General features: G+C 49.1%; 1 protein-coding gene across 1 annotated transcript; it reads left to right on the forward strand.

The window, feature by feature from the left end:
- The first annotated feature begins 855 nt into the window (after positions 1-855).
- On the forward strand, positions 856-17,495 carry MVB12A (multivesicular body subunit 12A). The gene is made up of 10 exons (XM_040405675.1): positions 856-984; positions 3,673-3,772; positions 3,857-3,949; positions 7,598-7,691; positions 9,306-9,435; positions 13,168-13,299; positions 15,148-15,248; positions 15,336-15,397; positions 16,673-16,732; positions 17,379-17,495. The coding sequence occupies exons 2-10, from the start codon at positions 3,695-3,697 to the stop codon at positions 17,421-17,423; spliced, it is 795 nt and encodes a 264-aa protein (XP_040261609.1). The 5' UTR covers positions 856-984; positions 3,673-3,694; the 3' UTR covers positions 17,424-17,495.
- The last annotated feature ends 2,320 nt before the right edge of the window (positions 17,496-19,815 follow it).

The following is a 19,815-nucleotide window of genomic DNA, read 5'->3' on the forward strand; positions in this document are numbered from 1 at the left end:
GCACATTGCCGGCACTAATAGAATATGCCTGTTCTTGTCCGCAATTGTGGACAAGAATAGGACATGTTCTATTTTTTGGGCGGAACGGAAGTGCAGACCCGGAAGTGCGGATCCTTAATTCCGTGTCCGGGCAGCACATCGTGCTGCCCCATAGGAATGAATGGGTCTGCAATTCCGTTCCGCAAAATGCAGAACGAAATTGCGGACGTGTGAATGGAGCCTAAAAGGACACTATAGTCCCAGAACCAGTACAGATTAATGTAGAGGTACTGGTGTCTATAGACACTGGGCAGTACTGGTGGTAAAGGAGCACTATATAGTTGTTAGGAGTGGGGCACCCTCGTGTCCCCCTCCCACTGGGCTGAAGGGGTTAAGGGGCAATTTTTATCTTGCCTAGGGCAGCAAAAATCCTTGCACCGGCCCTGCCTTAGTATATTGTGATCCCCCCGCCACGCCCCCCCCCCCCCCCCCAAACCTCATCACCCTATAGAGAAGGGTATGGAAAACATGTGAAAAAAATAAAAATCTAATAGATTTCCTGCTGTTTTAATAAAGTAAAAAAAATTACTTGGACTACCCCATTAAAAACTGAGGGAAAATTAAGCTAAACATCGTGATAAATGAAAGTAATTGAGTCTGAGGGGAAAGAAAGTCATCAAAAAGCTTAATGTTGCAAATTAACGGTGGATAAAAGGCGGACGCGCGGGGATAGACTACACAGCCGCCTGCAAGGCCGCACAAGTGGACGGAGCAAATTTCCAAGCTCAAAATCTCCGTGAACCACATGATTTACTTTAACGCGCATGAGCACTCACGCCCGCCTTCTGCACGCAGGCGCACAGCGGGATGCCTGCATCTCCTTCCGCGAGGCGTGCCGGGAAATGTAGTTTCCCTGTGTCACCCGGCTCTACCTGCTTTGTAGGTGACTCCCAACCAGGAAGTAGAAGTTGCTGGTCGGGTGGTAGTCGGCTTGTATTCTGGGAGGTAAGTGTCCTTTTTTACCTGGATAAATGTATGAGAGGCCGAAAGGAGGTAAAAATGCACAGAAATATACTTCTATATATAACTTTATGGAGTTTGGTAGGTGCCATGATGTTCTCCTATAAAGGGGCAGCCTGTGCTGGATTATGGTGGGGTGGGCGCTCATATACGTCAGGTCGTTAGGCCACCCGTTACATTACATCACAGTCCCTTGTAATACCTTTTTTTTTGGGGGGGCTGATTTTGGAGGAATTTTTACTATAAATTAGTTGACCCCCGATCTCGTGCTGATGACGTAGAAAAGCAGCGGTCCGCTTCTCGGGGGAAGTTTACATTGTGGCATCGTGGTCACGCCATAAATGTCCACGGACGACCCCTTGTACTTGACAAAAATGCACGAGAAAAAAAGGCAAAAGTTCCAGAATGTTGGAATTTTCAAAAAACGCAGCCTAATAAAATAAAAAAGACCGTTACAGAAACTCCAGCTAGTTTCACACTTATCGGATCCGGCATAGAACAGTCGGCAGGGATTCACCGGATCCTGCTGTTCACCTCCTGACCGTATTTACTATTCCGGGATCCGGCGGTGATCTGTCTGGTTTCCGGCATGAGCGACGGGTTTCATCCAGACAAAAAATCGCTGCCGGCACCAGTTTTTGTCTGACCAAAACCCGCCATAATGGATTCCATTATAGTCAATGGTGAACGGCGATATCTGGTAAACTCAAGCAGGCTACTCTCTGCCGGATCCGATAAATTCAAGTGTGAAACTAGCCTTTCAGCCTGTGTGTCCTGGGTTTCGTATTTCCCATAGATCAGGGATCTGCAGCCTTCGGCACTCCAGCTGCTGCGAAACTACAACTCCCAGCATGCAAATATGCTCGGCTGTTCTTCTAAGGGCGCATTCACACGGACAGCGCCATGTTTTTCAGTCCTCAAATTGCGGCTCCGCAAAGCACGGATGCCACCCCTGTGCGTTCCGAATGGATGCCACCCCTGTGCGTTATAGAAATGTCTATTCTTGTCCACGATTGCAGATAAGTATAGGACGTGTTATATATTTTTTGCGGGACCACGGAACAGAACAACTGATGCGGACAGCACACCGTGTGCTGTCCGCATCTTTTGCGGCCTCGTTGAAATGAACGGGTCCGCACCTGTTCCGCAAAATTGCGGAATGGATGCAGAACCATTGATACGGTCACCCTAACACCTATAAAAGTGAATGGAGCATTCTGGGAGTTGTAGTTCTGGAACACCTGGAGTGCCAGAGGTTGCTGATACCAGCCGTGGACCTTCAGCCAAGATTTGGAGCTGGCGTGTTTTTTATTTTATTTATTTTTTTATGCACAAAAAAGCTACTTCTCTAAGGGTACGTTCACAATCCGCTTTTTCTTTGCTAAAAAAAAAAAAAAAAACCTGATGTGAAATCCGCATCAAGATTCCTTGTGTTTTTTGGGATGCCGTTTTAATCCGACAAGATTTTTAGCAATTTTTTTTTTTGATGCGGTTTTGACGTGGTTTTTCGTCCTGCCCATTTCCGTGGGAACGTCAAGAATGGACAAGTCACTTTAAAATCGCAAGTAGAAAAAAAAGCGCCATATCAATAAACAATGACTTTTCTCATTTAATTCAGTGGAGGTGATTCGCAAGCGTTTTGGGCACAGTTTTTGGGCATGGAATCCACATCAAAATCCATGTCGCAAAAACTCTGTGTAAACGAACCCTTAAAGAGGTCCAGCCTGATTGCGGGGGTCCGGCACCCTCACCGATCAGCTGTAGTAACTCCCACCACTACAGTGCTGACAGAGGATAGGCCATCACTTACTAAAGGCTGGACAACCCCTTTAAAAGTCCATGTCAGGCGGCAGACTGAGCCCTTAAATTCCCTAGGAATGTGTCATTAGAAAATGACTAGTGTTGAGCGAACTTCTGTTTTAAGTTCGGCGTCTAAAGTTCGGCTTCCGGTTAGCGGAGAATCCCGATATGGATTCCGAATTCCGTTATGGTCCGTGGTAGCGGAATCAATAATGGCCGATTATTGATTCCGCTACCACGGACCACAACGGAATTCGGAATCCATATCGGGATTCTCCGCTAACCGGAAGCCGAACTTTAGACGCCGAACTTAAAACAGAAGTTCGCTCAACACTAAAAATGACCTTTTGTTTAAATCAAGTTTTTGAACATGTATATCTTTTTTTTTTTTTATAACATTCTAATTAATTTTGCATGTTACTATCATAAAGTGCAGTTGTCGCACCGGCCATTAAGCTTAATAATAGGCGCCATTTCTTGTTTTGTACTGATCGCTTTTCAGCAGTCATCTCATGATCATCACAGGCAGCATTACAATGACAGATATTCCCTGTATATATATATATATAGATAGATAGATAGATAGATAGATAACACATGATCCACCCTTCACAATAGGTGATGGCACAGCTTATCTACTCCCTCCTTACCTAGAAAACTCTCCCATAGACGTCCATGGGGTCCAGCCCTGTGCCGTCCCTGGAGGCGGCTGGAAAGCTAATCTCTGAAGGCTGTTAAGAATGGCTCAGGCAAAATGGCCGCCCCCATAATCGTGTTCAGGAAATAGAATTGCTCGACTAATTTAGATGCATTTGTTGTGTGAACTGTAAAATGGTTCTGCCTGGTGAACATGCCTATGAACTTCTGTTTTAGGGATTGTCATAAAGACTCTGATATGGAGGATTCTACGAGACCTCTGACCAGCTTAGCTTGGACTTCTGGCCAATCCACGTGCCCCAAAGGTCACATCATAGTAAGTGTCAGATTTGAATTGGTTGGTTTTGGTTTTCGCCCACATTCGGTAACGTAGCAGGTGGATTGTTTGTTCCCTCCATAGATCGCAGCCTCGGCGGAAGGCGCCTCTGCCAACTTTCTGAAGGGGTTTAATCAGAGGTCTGCCCTTTACCTATGTCACAGCGCCGCTCTGGAGGTAAGCTCTGCTCACACCCTGCGTGTACATCTGCCATAATACTGTGACCCGTCATAAGCTTCATGTCAGGGTAGTCAGACCGGGCATCCTGGTGATTGGACGTGGATTGATGGGTGGCAGACGCCATTGAATTCTGTGGGACAGCCGGAGGTAGCCCCACAGCATGGTATTCTGCAATCTCCAGCAGTCCCATAGAGCTGGATGTAGCAGCAGTGGACACATGCAAGCACCGCTCTGTTAATGGACCCCGGTTCTCTTGAGTGTTTGGAGTCACCCTTAGTGCCATCAGGCTTCCCCCCCCCCCTCCCCCCATCCTTAGTGCCATCAGGCTTTCCCCTCCCCCATCCTTAGTGCCATCAGGCTTCCCCCTCCCCCCCATCCTTAGTGCCATCAGGCTTTCCCCCCTCCCCCCCCCCCCCCCCCATCCTTAGTGCCATCAGGCTTCCCCCCCCCCTCCCCCCATCCTTAGTGCCATCAGGCTCCTCCCCCCCCCCCCCCCCCCCCTTAGTGCCATCAGGCTCCCCCCCCCCCCTCCCCCCATCCTTAGTGCCATCAGGCTTCCCCCTCCCCCCCATCCTTAGTGCCATCAGGCTTCCCCCTCCCCCCCATCCTTAGTGCCATCAGGCTTTCCCCCCTCCCCCCCCCCCCCCCATCCTTAGTGCCATCAGGCTTTCCCCCTCCCCCCCCCCATCCTTAGTGCCATCAGGCTTTCCCCCCATCCTTAGTGCCATCAGGCTTCTCCCCCCCCCCCCTCCCCCGATCCTTAGTGCCATCAGGCTTTCCCCCCCCCCCTCCCCCCATCCTTAGTGCCATCAGGCTTCCCCCCCCCTCCCCCCATCCTTAGTGCCATCAGGCTTCTCCCCCCCCCCCCCCCCGATCCTTAGTGCCATCAGGCTTCCCCCCCCCCCATCCTTAGTGCCATCAGGCTTCCCCCCCCCCATCCTTAGTGCCATCAGGCTTCCCCCCCCACCTCCCCCCATCCTTAGTGCCATCAGGCTTCCCCCCCCTCCTCCCCCCATCCTTAGTGCCATCAGGCTTTCCCCCCCCCTCCCCCCATCCTTAGTGCCATCAGGCTTTCCCCCCCCCTCCCCCCATCCTTAGTGCCATCAGGCTTTTCCCCCCCCTCCCCCCATCCTTAGTGCCATCAGGCTTCCCCCCCCCCCTCCCCCCCATCCTTAGTGCCATCAGGCTTTCCCCCCTCCTCCCCCATCCTTAGTGCCATCAGGCTTCCCCCCCCCCTCCCCCCATCCTTAGTGCCATCAGGCTTTCCCCCCCCTCCCCCCATCCTTAGTGCCATCAGGCTTCCCCCCCCCCCTCCCCCCATCCTTAGTGCCATCAGGCTTTCCCCCCTCCTCCCCCATCCTTAGTGCCATCAGGCTTCCCCCCCCTCCCCCCATCCTTAGTGCCATCAGGCTTCTCCCCCCCCCCCCCTCCCCCCATCCTTAGTGCCATCAGGCTTTCCCCCCTCCTCCCCCATCCTTAGTGCCATCAGGCTTCTCCCCCCCCCTCCCCCCATCCTTAGTGCCATCAGGCTTCCCCCTCCCCCATCCTTAGTGCCATCAGACTGCCCCCCCCCTTCCCCCATCCTTAGTGCCATCAGGCTTTTCCCCCCCCTCCCCCCATCCTTAGTGCCATCAGACTGCCCCCCCCCCCCTTCCCCCATCCTTAGTGCCATCAGGCTTTCCCCCCCCCTCCCCCCATCCTTAGTGCCATCAGACTGCCCCCCCCCCTCCCCCCATCCTTAGTGCCATCAGGCTTTTTCCCCCCATCCTTAGTGCCATCAGACTGCCCCCCCCCCTTCCCCGATCCTTAGTGCCATCAGGCTTTTCCCCCCCCTCCCCCCATCCTTAGTGCCATCAGGCTTCCCCCTCCCCCATCCTTAGTGCCATCAGACTGCCCCCCCCCCCCTTCCCCCATCCTTAGTGCCATCAGGCTTTTCCCCCCCCCTCCCCCCATCCTTAGTGCCATCAGACTGCCCCCCCCCCTTCCCCCATCCTTAGTGCCATCAGGCTTTCCCCCCCCCCTCCCCCCATCCTTAGTGCCATCAGACTGCCCCCCCCCTCCCCCCATCCTTAGTGCCATCAGGCTTTTTCCCCCCATCCTTAGTGCCATCAGACTGCCCCCCCCTTCCCCCATCCTTAGTGCCATCAGGCTTTTCCCCCCCCTCCCCCCATCCTTAGTGCCATCAGGCTTCCCCCCCCCCCTTCCCCAGGTCATAGTACATGCACTACATCCTGACGATGTCTCAGGATCCAGTGCGGTGCAGGCCGGCGGGTGACCACAGAGCGGTGAGTAATAGCAAGCGCTCCACTCACATGACACAAGTGAATCTGCATCAAGGATTTTTTTGTGTCGAATTACTCGATTAAGGCTACTTTCACACTAGCGTTCGGGTGTCCGCTCGTGAGCTCCGTTTAAAGGCTCTCACGAGCGGCCCCGAACGGATCCGTCCAGCCCTAATGCATTCTCAGTGGAGGCGGATCCACTGAGAATGCATCCGCCTGCCAGCGTTCAGCCTCCGCTCCGCTCAGCGAGCGGACACCTGAATGCTGCTTGCAGCGTTCGGGTGTCCGCCTGGCCGTGCGGAGGCAAACGGATCCGTCCAGACTTACAATGGAAGTCAATGGGGACGGATCCGTTTGAAGATGACACAATATGGTGCAATTTTCAAACGGATCCGTTCCCATTGACTTTCAATGTAAAGTCTGAACGGATCCGTCTGAAGCTACTTTCACACTTAGATTTTTTTCTACAATATAATGCAGACGGATCCGTTCTGAACGGATCCCAAGTCTGCATTATATGAGCGGATCCGTCTGGGCAGACATCAGACGGATCCGCTCTGAACGGTAGTGTGAAAGTAGCCTAAATCGAGTAATCGTTTCAACCTTAAACCAAACGGGGGAAAAAATGATGGCTGTTTTCTTCCAAATATCGGACCACGCTTGCTCACAGGTTGCATGTATTGCAGCTCAGCTATGTTTTCTTAAATGGGTTTTCTGAGATTTGAATACTGATGAGCTATCCTCAGGATAGGCCATCAGAATCTGAGCGGTGGGGGTCTGACACCTGGGACCCCACCGATCAAGTGAGCGCCGCTGCCTTCTCACAGCTCCCCAATCACATTGTATAGTGACTGTGCTTGGTATCGCGCTCAGCCCCATTCACTTCTATGGGGCTGAGCTGCACCTAGGCCACGTGGCCAATTGATGTGTCGTCACTGGCCTAGGAGAAGCTGTGAGAAGGCCGCTGCACTATTGAGAGCACTAGCGCCTTTTCAAACAGCTGATCGACGGGGGTCCTGCGTGTTGGACCCCTACCGATCAGTATTTAAGTCTCGGAAAGCCCCTTTTAAATGGAACTGGGCTAAAACACCAGAATCAAACCTTGGGCAGGTCTGCACCTGACTTTGGAAGAAAGCAGCCATGTTCTTCTAATCCTAGACAACCCCTTTTAAGAACTGACCTGGGTTTCCAACCTCCTGAAGAAGCCTGTGGTTAACTTTGGTTGCATTTAGTTTACATGTAAGGTTTTGGATTTCTGGCCGGATGTACAGAACAACCTCTGAGTAATTGCATATCTGTCCTCTGCTTGGACCGCGCTCCAGGTGCCTTCACGGTGTCGGCTCATGTCTTCTTGTATCTACAGACCATAGAACAAGTCATCACTGAGGTGGTGCTGCTGAGCGAGAAGAGCGCCTTACCAGTAGGGTTCGCTTTTATTGGAGAGTATGTAGATCCCAGTAAGTATCTAACCCAGTGTGGTTTTTATTTTTACCATTCCTTCTTCCAGCTGAGTAATGCCGCTAGTATGTCCTGGATCACGTCATGTCTCAGTTGTATCGGATAATGATGTAAACCTGCCCAACGACAATCTCCGATTAGCAATTATGTCCATTATGTGTGTCTCCTCCTTGTACTAGACTGCTGACCAGAGTATGAGCGTGTTCTGGTTTATATCCTTATAGTGCGGAGCTTATATCAGGTCGCGGTTTGGCTCTACAGTCAGTAAAGTAGAAATGGAAGAGTCTCCTGTTGGTACATGGAAACCATCAACAAGCTGCTCCTGACAGATCTGATATGTTATTGTGATTAGTATTTTAAGCACATATTAGTCTCCTGTTGTGAATGGATTGTGGTTTTGATTGTACCATTAAAGGGGTTGTCCAGGTTCAGAGCTGAACCCGGACATACCCCCATTTTCACCCAGGCAGCCCCCCTGACTTGAGCATCGGAGAAGTTCATGCTCTGATGTTCTCCTTTGCTCTTCGCTCAATCGCGCAGGGCAAAGGCTTTTTCTAGAGATCTGGTGACGGACCAGGCTCTCCTTAGGGCTGCCAGGCGGAGGCTTCCCCCCAGCAGTGAGCCCGATGACATCACCGGCACTGATGGGCGGCCTTTAGCGCTGCCGTAGTCTGTAAAACCGAACACACTGCTGGGCGCCCTTACCCTGCGCTGGATCGCACAGGGCAAGGGAGAGCATCAGAGCATAATATGTTTCGATGCTAACATTGGGGGGCTGCCTAGGTGAAATTATGGGTATGTCCGGGTTCAGCGCTGAACCCTGACAACCCCTTTAACACCACAAAAACCCTGCAGATCCTTACAAGAGTGGTTGTGCATGTCTGACGGGGGGGCTTGACCCCTTCCCCTTCTGGGCAGACCTGCAAGGGAAAGCCTACTTACCGGCTTCCCGACACTGGTTCCCGGTTCCTTCCCTCTTCAGCCTTTGTTGCTCCACTCGGGACCCTGAATGTAAACTTCCAATTTGACAAGACTCAAAGGAAGAAGGTCACCTCTATGGCCAGTAAATGGCCACAGCGGTGTCAAGCTGGAAGTTTACATCCAGGGAGCGGAGCGGAGCAGCCAAGGCTGGAGAGTGCAGGAGCCACAAGCCAATGCCAGGAAGTAGGTAAGTAGGCTTCCCTTCACAAGTTTGTTCTCACCTTCAAATTGGGGGCCCTGTTCTGAAGATAGGAGCGGTTACCATATCTGACATTGATGGTATATGTTACAGATATACCCCTAATGTCTTGTAATGAAGAGGATTGACCAAGTGAGGTTGTTCTGGTTCTGATCTTGTTCCAGTGTGCTGCATTCAGTTTGAGTTGGGCTGTGTTCACATTTGCCTTAAGGCTTCATTAGGAGAGACGGCACATATGGAGGATAAATAGTACAGCATGCAGCCCCTGCCCCCCCCCGGTAAAATGACATATACCATGAGTGACCCCATTATAGGTCATAGGGGACTATTGGGCACTGCCGGTGTCTCTGTCTTGTACTCTGTTTGACGGAACAGAAATGTGTAATTCCTAAACCAGATGTGGACTGGGCCTAAGCGTTGCTTGCCTTTACAGAGGTAAACGTGCCGAAGAAGAAACGTCTGTGTGTTAAACTGAGCCCTGCAAACACTGCCGACTCTGCTGTCTGTGACATTAAGCTAACGGTGAAAAGCAGGCAGCTTGCTGCGCCGTACACTCGCGTTGGGTAAGTACTACGAGGGGGGTATCAGTCTTGTCTGCCAGTTTTCTAGCATGGCAAATGTTGGCTCAGGTGCTGTTTTGCTCCAACTTTTAGCACTTTTCCGCCATTTTTACAAGAAGTGAGAGGGGGCGAGTGTTTATGGGTCACCCATGGACCACCACATTTGCAAGCCATCCATGGAAGCTGCCCTGCAGTAACTCTGCGTGGCCACTACACTTTGAACGGAGATGTGTTCAAAGTGTTAGTTCAGCGCCAGAAGCTGCAGGAAATGGCTGATCGGCGGAGGTGCCAGTAGTCTGACCCCCACCAATCTGAAATTGGTAACCTACCCTGAGGACAGGTCATCAATACCTACAGCCTGGAAAACTCCCTTCATACATTTTATATGGGATGTCTACAAATGTATCTCCAGTGCTCATGAGTCCTTAAATGTTTTTTATTAAAAATGTTCTACCGTTTTTGGAGTTTAAAAAAATCAATCTGTTTGCAAGTTGTCACATTTTTTTATTTATTTTTTAAATTTATTTATTAAATCCCGTCAGCTGATGGCTCGTGTGTAGCTCTTATCTCTGACCTCCCGACCTCATAAACACTCCTTATAGCTCAATTCTTATCAAACTGATAAGAATATGGCTTAAACAAATGTTTGAGGTCACAAATTCGGAGGTAAGAGCTACACATGAGCGGTCAGCTGATGAGATCCAAAGCAAACAAAGTCACAGCTTGAAATAAGTAAAATGCCATCATAAAACAAACAAAAAAAAAATTGCAGAAGGCGTCCATAGCCTTTTACTGCAGTCACTGGGGTAATGGAAACAATGGCAGCTTACAAATATATACTGTTCAGAGGTAATTCAGCCATTTCTTTTATGACTTTCCCAACCAATTCCTTTCTCCGGACAGCTCCAGCACGCTCATCCTGCAAATGGCAGCTGACGGAGGGGGAAATGACTTGACCGCATGCGTCGGCACCTCCTGCTGAAACTAAATGCATCTGCGCCCTCTTTCCTAGACCCAGATCCTGAATGAGAAAGGAAAGTGGAGCAGACTTAGTTAGTTTCAGTGAGAGGAGCTGATGGACAGGTTTATGTGCCCCACCATTTGCAGGGCAGCATAGCCATGGCCATAAAATAAATGGCTGCAGAACTTCTGAAGAGTATATATTGGTGAGCTGACAATATCCCATTTATTCCATATTTTGTACTGATTGTATATAAGGTAGACAGCCCCTTTAACCAGAAGCAGCCCCAGGATCATAAAGTACATTACAGAGAAGTACTGACCTGTATTGGTTGAGAATTTAGCACTTGTGCTGAGATATAAATCTCCTATGCAGCTGTGCAGTCTCTTAAAGGGGTTGTCCAGGTTCAGAGATGAACCCGGACATGCCTCCATTTTCACCCAGGCAGCCCCCCCTGCAATGAGCATCGGAGCAGTTCATGTTCCAATGTTCTCCTTTGCCCTGTGCTAAATCGCACAGGGAAACTGCATTTTCAGGAGTTCCGGTGACCTCACCGGCACTGATGGGCAGGCTTTAGAGCTGCCCTAGCCGTTTTACCGCCCATCAGATCCAGTGACGTCAACGAACACACTGCCGGGCAGAAGTCTTCGGACGGCAGTGTGTTATTGTAAACAAAAGAGCCCGTGCCCTGCACGATCTAGCGCAGGGCAAGAGAGCGCATCGGAGCATGAGATGCTCCGATGCTAACAGCTCTGAACCCGGACAACCCCTTTAAGGGTACTTTCACACTTGGGTTGTTTGATTCTGGCAGACAGTTCAGTTGCCTGAACTGCCTACCTGATCAGGCAAACTGTATGCAAACGCATGTCATTTGCAGACTGATCAGGATCCTGATCAGTCTGACAAATGCATTGCAATACCGGATCCGTTTTTCCAGTGTCATCCGGAAAAACCGTTCCGGTATTTATTACCGTTCACATTTTTAAAGGTCTGCGCTTTACCGGAACACTTGATACCGGATCCGGCATTAATACATTTCAATCAGGCAAGTGTTCCGGAATTTGGGCCAGAGAAAATACCGTAAAGGTCACTGAACTGAAGACCTCCTGATGCACACTGAACGGATTGCTTTTCATTCAGAATGCATTGGGACAAAACTGATCAGTTTTTTTCCGGTACTGAGCCGCTAGAACGCAGCTCAATACTGGAAAACTTTAACGCTAGTGTGATAGTACTCTTAGTGTCTCTCTTTGACTCCCGTCCCACCCATGCTGCTGCTCACTCTTCTCCCCCTCTCCTCTCCATAGACTTGTATTGACATGTGTAATATGATCCTTCTGTGTAGCTGGTCCATCCGGAGATGGAAATCAAAGCATTTTTCAATGTGAAAAGTGATTAGCAAATCAAGGGGGGAGGTAAACAGCTGATAACATGAGAACTAGACCTTTCTTACCGATAAAACATGTTACAAAGTTTCTTGTGGTCGCCCTCTACTATTGATTTACGTAAAGCTGTGTGATTGTACAGTGACGCTTTAAAGGGACACTGACAGGCCCAATTAGCATATTTAGGCATATATATGTCAGTACAGGTCTTATAAAGTCTATTAAAATCATCTAAGTATCCCCCCTGTCCACCTTATAAATACCGAAATATTAAAGGGGTTATCCCATCATAATGATCACTGTTAAATCTGTTAATGATTTGACAGTGATCATTTTTGTAAATATACTTTATTAACAAATTCCCACCGATTAGGAGAAAATTCATCCCCACTTACCTTATTGTTGTGACTCGGTCTCCCCTGGTTACGACCACCGCTCTTCCGCAAAATCCCGATGGTCGCGCTTGCCCAGAAGACTTCTTCTTTTCTCCCGGCCGGGCCACTCACTGTCCTGACCGCGCACGCTGCCGCGCATGCGCGACGTTGACTTCTTCCCGGCCAGAATAGTACAGAGATGCGAACGCGCACGCCGGCTCTGTACTATACTGGCCAGAAATAAGTCACATTGCGCATGCGCGGCAGCGTGCGCGTTCAGTCCAGCGCGCGGCCCGGCCGGGAGAAGACTTCAATCAAGATGAAGCCCGCCCCCAGCCAGAATCCAGGAAGTGAACGCGCGGTGGCAGCAGGTAAGTATGAAAACGCAAAGTGGGATAACCCCTTTAAGTTTTATAACCTGCTTGTCCGGTCACAAATCTGCCCAAGGGGCGGCGTTTCATCTGAAAATGCGCCCAGCCAGCCGCTCCCAACTGCCGTCTGAAGCTCCGCCCAGCTCATCAATATTCACTTCGCTGGGCGGCGGCTACAACTCTCCCGACTCAAGATTCTGCGCACAGCCCATTCGATCCTCTGGGCACGTCCTCCGTCCAATCTTCAGCGCATGCGCCCGGCCGGGGTCACATCGCGCCTGCGTACAGAGCGCTGCAGCCCCTGCTTTATGCGCATGCGCCGGGCACTTGAGTCGGGAGAGTTGTAGCCGCCGCCCAGCGAAGTGAATATTGATGAGCTGGGCGGGGCTGCAGACGGCAGTTGGGAGCGGCTGGCTGGGCGCATTTTCAGATGAAACGCCGCCCCTTGGGCAGATTTGTGACCGGACAAGCAGGTTATAAAACTTAATATTTCGGTATTTATAAGGTGGACAGGGGGGATACTTAGATGATTTTAATAGACTTTATAAGACCTGTACTGACATATATATGCCTAAATATGCTCATTGGGCCTGTCAGTGTCCCTTTAAGTCTCACCCTATGGTTCTGTTCCTCTAATGACCCAGTGATATGAGTGGCCTGGCTATATGGTGCAAGAAGGTTCCCTGTGCTTTCCAGAAACCTACTCCGAAACCACGAAGCATCACATCAGGCGTCCGAGGACTTTCTTTAGATAACGGCATTCCAGCCCAGACTAAGTGAGTACAGTCCTAAGAAAGCTATATTCTAGGAGGAAGTAAATATGGAAGAGTACTGAAGTATTGGCCATCGCTTGACCAAGCTCCAGTACATTCTTTTTGTTAGATTCAGAATCTTGTAAAAAAAATGGGATAAGTACTATTTTGGGGCAATATTGTGGGATTTTACAGAATAGCAGCTTAAAGGGGTGACTCCCATATGGATATAATGGAGGTGGTTACCCAGCAAAGATCCTGTTCTGCGGAGAATAGCTCTCCCTCATGAAGACTTGACACGTCATTGCATGGACAGCTCATTGACTTGCCAGACATTTTCAATCCTTTTGGCAGTTGATTGTGGAGTATCTTCCCAGATTTAGGGGTACCTCTGATGGGGAAAGGAGTTGTCCACTTCTGGAGAACCCAGTTTAGCATATAGTTAAGGCCCATAGTTTTATCAATATGGAATTTTACTTCAACTCCTAGACCAGGAATGGCCAACCTGAGGCTCTCCAGCTATTGCAAAGCTACAACTCCCAGCACACCCACACTGCCTACATCTATCAGCTTACAGCAGGGCATGGTGGGAGTTGTAGTTTTACAACATCTGGAGAGCCGCAGCATAAAAAATGTTGATCCTAGCTCTGAGACCCCCCCAACGATCTCTAGAACGAGGAGTCAGTGCTGCTTCTCCTCACTGCTGAGCGCGAGAATGCAGACGATCTCGTAGGCTTTCTATTCAAACCGTCTACAGTCTTGCACTCGGCAGGGAGGAGAAACAGCACTCAGCTGAGTGCCACTGACTCCCTGTTCTAGCGGGATCTGTGGGGGTCTCAGAGCTGGGACTCCCGCCGATCAACATATGTCCCTATGACATATCAAAAAAAAAAAAAAATGTTACCACTGTTCAAACCAGTGGATTGTCTGTGTAATCCAGGACACGTCGTCCAGACCAAGAGACAGTCTTTGTAGCCACTTTTAACACTTGGCTTAGAGATGAGGACCCCCTATATTAACGACTATACGAAAATGGGTTTTCTTAACAGCACAACAAAGGGGTCATGCCATGTCCTGTAATAATGAAAATTAGACATCATATAGACCATGAGAGCCTCTTTCTAACAAAGCTAGAACCAGCCCTGTACCTCACATGGATCTAGAGATCTTTCATTGCTCCCATTGCCTTGCTAGATTTTCTTTATTCTGGTAGCTCAGCTCCTTTCTGGTCACAGCTCAGCGGGCGTGTCCTGCTACAGCATTCTTCCTGTCACAGCTCAGCGGGCGTGTCCCTGTCACAGCTCAGTGGGCGTGTCCTGCTGCCGCTCTCTCCCGGACACAGCTCAGTGGGCGTGTCCTGCTGCCGCTCTCTCCCGGACACAGCTCAGCGGGCGTGTCCTGCTGCCGCTCTCTCCCGGACACAGCTCAGCGGGCGTGTCCTGCTGCCGCTCTCTCCCGGACACAGCTCAGCGGGCGTGTCCTGCTGCCGCTCTCTCCCGGACACAGCTCAGCGGGCGTGTCCTGCTGCCGCTCTCTCCCGGACACAGCTCAGCGGGCGTGTCCTGCTGCCGCTCTCTCCCGGACACAGCTCAGCGGGCTCTCTCTCCCTGTGACTGTCGCACTTTGACAGTACAAACAACTGGTGGTTGTTGAAGGATGGCACTGAGCATGTCTGACCATGCACATCATTCTCAGTAGGTGGACATTCACATTACTATACACACTGAACACCAGCGGGCTCATATATTATACAGTTAAAATAACATTTAATGTTGGTACAGCCCCTTTAAGAATTCGAGTTGAAGATCTTGTTTGATTTTTTTTCCCTCCTACGTCTCTGACCTGTAATATTTCCTCTGTCCCCCGCTGTAGCACATCCCAGATCCCAGCTCCTGTAGCTGATACTAAACCTCATGTAAGATCCCCTCAGTCTGAACACCCGCTCTACGAGGCCAATGTCTATGGCGTATCCGGTAAGATCTTAGACCTCTGTGACTATCCTCAATGTCAACCCATTTCTCCAGGGTTTATATCGTACCATTTTTGTCTTTGTGTTTCAGCAATCGATGGGATCCCATTCACCATCCATCCCATGTTTGAAAGCAAGATTTCTGAGCCTTCTGTGAGTACCTGGATCATGCCATCTCTTCTGTGGCCCTCCCGCTGTTGCGAAACTACAAATCCCAGCATGCCCTGGCAGCCTCTAGCTGTAAGGATGGGCTGAGAGCAGAAGTTTTGGACCTGGAGGGTCATAGGCTGGAGACTGCTGATCTGTTGTTGTGATGCTTCATTAGTATCTCCCTTCTATATCGGTATCTTGCTAACATAGCCAAGGAGACAAATCTCCTAGAACTATTATTTCCCCAGCATTAAATTAACAGAGGGGCGTCCCAATGAATAGTTCGCCAAAGTCCGCCAGGTTCCTAGTCGACAAACAAAATCTAAACTTCCGTAAAAATGATCAATTTCAACCAGGAGGTAATTATGTTGCCAAGGGTCAAGCCAGCTTGATAAGTCGCCACTTCTCTTCTGTGTTAGGATGCATAGGGGGATTCTGGCTTCAGCAATTGTTTTTTTCTTAATGTCACGTGAAGTCTTGTAGATTTTCATTGTACTTTACCAATTCTTTATGATTTTCAAGATTTCTGCTTGCTGTCATTCAGTAGGAAGTATCAAAGTTAACTTCCAGTGGATAAGACTCGCTCTTGGTCATGCAATAGACACACAGGAGAACGACGGGTTGCAGTACAGTTATCGGAGCTGCGCCTCGTGACGTCCATCACTTGACCAGAGCAGATTTGTATCCCACGGGAGCAGAAGATGAGCGTTCCTATTAAAGCGGTTGCGTCACCTCACACGTTGGGTCCCGCACCTATCTTTAGAATGGGGCCCCCAATGTGAATGAGAGCACCCCACACATGCATAGTGTGCTTTCCGTTCAAATAGCTGAGCAAGCGTGCTCTGCCATGTTCAGAAGTCCTATAGAAATGGAGAGCTCACTGCGCAAGCACAGCTGCCACTCCACTTCCGTGGGACTGCCGGAAATAGCCAAGCCAGCACACGGCTGTTTTTGGAACTCCGATAGAAATGAATGGAGGGCAGCTGCACATGCGCAGTGCACTCTTGTTCATTTGGGGGGGGGGGGGGCACCGTTCGAGATACAGTTCCTGGTCCCATACTAGGAATATGCCACCCGTGTCTGAGGTGAGGCAACCCCTTCAAATAACAGCAAGCTTAGGTTTTGAAAAGTGTATTAAAAAATATTATTCCTTTTCTAATGCAAATCGATTCCTGGCTTAAAGGGTTCCCAATGACCCAGCAGTTGTAACGCGTGGTCATTGGGAGTGGTGTCCGGCATCTGCTGATGTCTCCATTGTCTTATTTCTTTTCTTTTTAGATAAACTTTTCTAACTTCAAGAATCTTCAAATCAAAACTTTGGCTGACATTGAGAATGAGGTGAGTTTTGAAGATGTGACCAGACGACGGTGGACGCTGCACTTATGTACCGCGGTCACTTTTGCTAGTGACTAGTGGAACTCGATAGTTTCTGAATAGACAATTATACAACGTTCAGATATAAAGCAGTGGCCGCGTCAGCCTTGTCACCGCACTGCCAATACCCCAGAAGGGGCTACTCAGGTCGTGGGGTATCGTTGTAGGCCGTCGTCAGTGTATTTACAGATGAGCTGAACTTGTGGCAGAGTTGAAAAGGTTTTCTGGGATTTTACAATATGGGACCTTTCCTTAATATCCCGACATGGGGGCCCCTATCACTCAGCAGAATGGAGGGGCACTGTGCCCCTTCTCTGTATTACACAGCAATGTTCATGCATGAGGGACGATATCTGGTATCACAGCTCAGCCCCATTGACTAAAGGAGGCTGCAGCCCCCCAACAGATCTTCCTGCCCCCTTATCAGTGGGAGTCATGGGATTGCAAATACAAAGGATAAGATCAGTGTAAAATCTCTGAAAATCTGTTACGTTTATCTGGAGAGCTTTATGAAGCCACGTATTGTGGTACCACGTATCTATCTGTCCTTGGTTTCAGTGGTTAAATTCACTCTCGTGATGGTTCACTGAACATTTGTTCTCCTTTTCAGTACGACTATGGATTTGTGGTGGAGCGCTCCGCATCTGCCAGATGACAACGATCCTGCAGCTCAGCAACAGACTTGTATACACTGACCGAATGATGGAGACCGAAAATGTTACCTACACATGCACTAAGTGGACATTTATCAAACCAGATGCGTCAGTTTTGTGGCTTTAAAAAGTCACAGCGATTGCTGCGTTTTTTTTGTGACCGTTGGTCACTTTTTGTGAGATTTAGTCTGCCTTGTCACTTTTCAAAATGGTCTATGTTTAAGAGCTAAAAGTGAGATTAGACCTGGATTGTGGCTCATTTAGCAAAAGTCACAACCTACACCAGGCAACCCCCTGGTCTACTTCTGCACATATACAGTGCCTTGCAAAAATATTCACTATTCAATATTCAATATTTTCGTATTTTTGTTAATCTGAATTTTATGTGATGGATCAGAACACAATAGTCTAAGTCGGTGAAGTGAAATGAGAAAAATATATAAATAAAACTATTGTTTAGACAAAGAAAACGGAGCATTGGCCTGTGCGTATGTATTCACCCCCTTTGTTAGGAAGCCCATAAAAAGCTCTAGTCCAACCAATTGCCTTCAGAAGTCACATAATTAGTGAAAATGATGTCCACCTGTGTGCAATCTAAGTGTCACATGACCTGTCATTACATATACACACCTTTTTTGAAAGGCTCCAGAGGCTGCAACACCAAAGAAAGAGGCATCACTAACCAAACACTGCCATGAAGACCAAGGAACTCTCCAAACAAGTAAGGGACAATGGTGTTGAAAAGTACAAGTCAGGGTTAGGTTATAAAAAAATATCCAAATCTTTGATGATCCCCAGGAGCACCATCAAATCTATCATAACCAAATGGAAAGAACATGGCACAACAGCAAACCTGCCAAGAGACGGCCGCCCACCAAAACTCATGGACTGGGCAAGGAGGGCATTAATCAGAGAGGCAGCACAGAGACCTAAGGTAACCCTGGAGGAGCTGCAGAGTTCCACAGCAGAGACTGGAGGATCTGTACATAGGACGACAATAAGCTGTACGCTCCATAGAGTTGGGCTTCATGGCAGAATGGTCGGAAGAAAGACATTACTTTCAGCTAAAAACAAAAAGGCACGTTGTGAGTTTGCGAAAATCCATGTGGGAGACTTTCCCAAAAAAGAAATTTGCTCTGATCTGATGAGACTAAAATTGAGCTTTTCGGCACATCACCCAAAGAACACCATGCCCACAGTGAAACATGGTGGTGGCAGCATCATTCTGGGGGGATGTTTTTCAGCAGCCGGGACTGGGAAACTGGTCAGAGTTGAGGGAAAGATGTTGCTAAATACAGGGATATTCTTGAGCACAACCTGCCCCACTCTGTGCGTGATCTGAGGCTCGGACGGAGGTTCACCTTCCAGCAGGACAATGACCCCAAACACACGGCTAAAGCAACACTTGAGCGGTTTAAGGTGAAACATGTAAATGTGTTGAAATGGCCTAGTCAAAGCCAAGATCTCAATCCAATAGAAAATCTGTGGTCAGACTTAAAGATTGCTGTTCACAAGCGCAAACCATCCAACTTGAAGGAGCTGGAGCAGTTTTGCAAGGAGGAATGGGCAAAAATCCCAGTGGTAAGATGTGGCAACTGCTCAAAGAGACTTATCCAAAGCGACTTGGAGCTGTGATTGCTGCAAAAGGTGGCTCTACAAAGTATTGACTTTAGGGGGGTAAATAGTTATGCACATTGACTTTTTCTGTTATTTTGTCCTATTTGTTGTTTGCTTCACAATAAAAAATAAAATAACATCTTCAAAGTTGTGGGCATGTCCTGTCAATTAAATGATGCAAATCCTCCAACAATACATGTTAATTCCAGGTTGTGAGGCACCAAAATACGAAAAAAGTCAAGGGGGGGGTGAATACTTTTGCAAGGCACTGTAGGTGTAAACCACACAGAACAGCAGGGTACTATCTCGAAGGGGGGGGGGGGGGGGGGGGTGGGGGTGTCCAGAACCGATGTCCGAAAATTTTAATTACACTGAAAGAGTAGTTGAGGCTTGGAACAGACGTCCATCGATGTGGTTGGGAAATCTACAGTGAGTAGATTGCACTCAAAGTACAGAGGGCGCAGCAGTTGCAGAGAGAGCAGAGCCACTTTCTAAGGGACAAATCTGATGCCCGTTAAACAATAGGTCACTTTCTGGTGGCACATCCCCTTTAAACACCAGGCCACCAAAGAAGCCAACCCCTTTTATATTGAGAAGGAATTCCTTCTAATCCTTTTTAGCTGAAGTCAAGGGCATAGAAGTCCATTGCAGTCAGTGGGTACATATTGGACACCCTGAAGAGCTCGCGTTATACACACGGCATATCTCACCCTTTGAAATGCACTGGGTAAATTTGCACCAAACCCATAGCGCTTGCGACTCATGCAGGTGCCAAAA

Source organism: Bufo bufo, chromosome 8, assembly GCF_905171765.1.
Source record: "Bufo bufo chromosome 8, aBufBuf1.1, whole genome shotgun sequence".
Taxonomy (NCBI): Eukaryota; Metazoa; Chordata; class Amphibia; order Anura; family Bufonidae; genus Bufo; species Bufo bufo.

Bases quoted from the DNA above. Each gene is read 5' to 3' on its own strand.
- MVB12A (XM_040405675.1), top strand. From the start codon at position 3,695: ATGGAGGATTCTACGAGACCTCTGACCAGCTTAGCTTGGACTTCTGGC. The intron at 9,436-13,167 runs GTAAGTACTACG...CTAATGACCCAG, and splicing joins GCGCCGTACACTCGCGTTGG to TGATATGAGTGGCCTGGCTA. The intron at 13,300-15,147 runs GTGAGTACAGTC...CCCCCGCTGTAG, and splicing joins GGCATTCCAGCCCAGACTAA to CACATCCCAGATCCCAGCTC.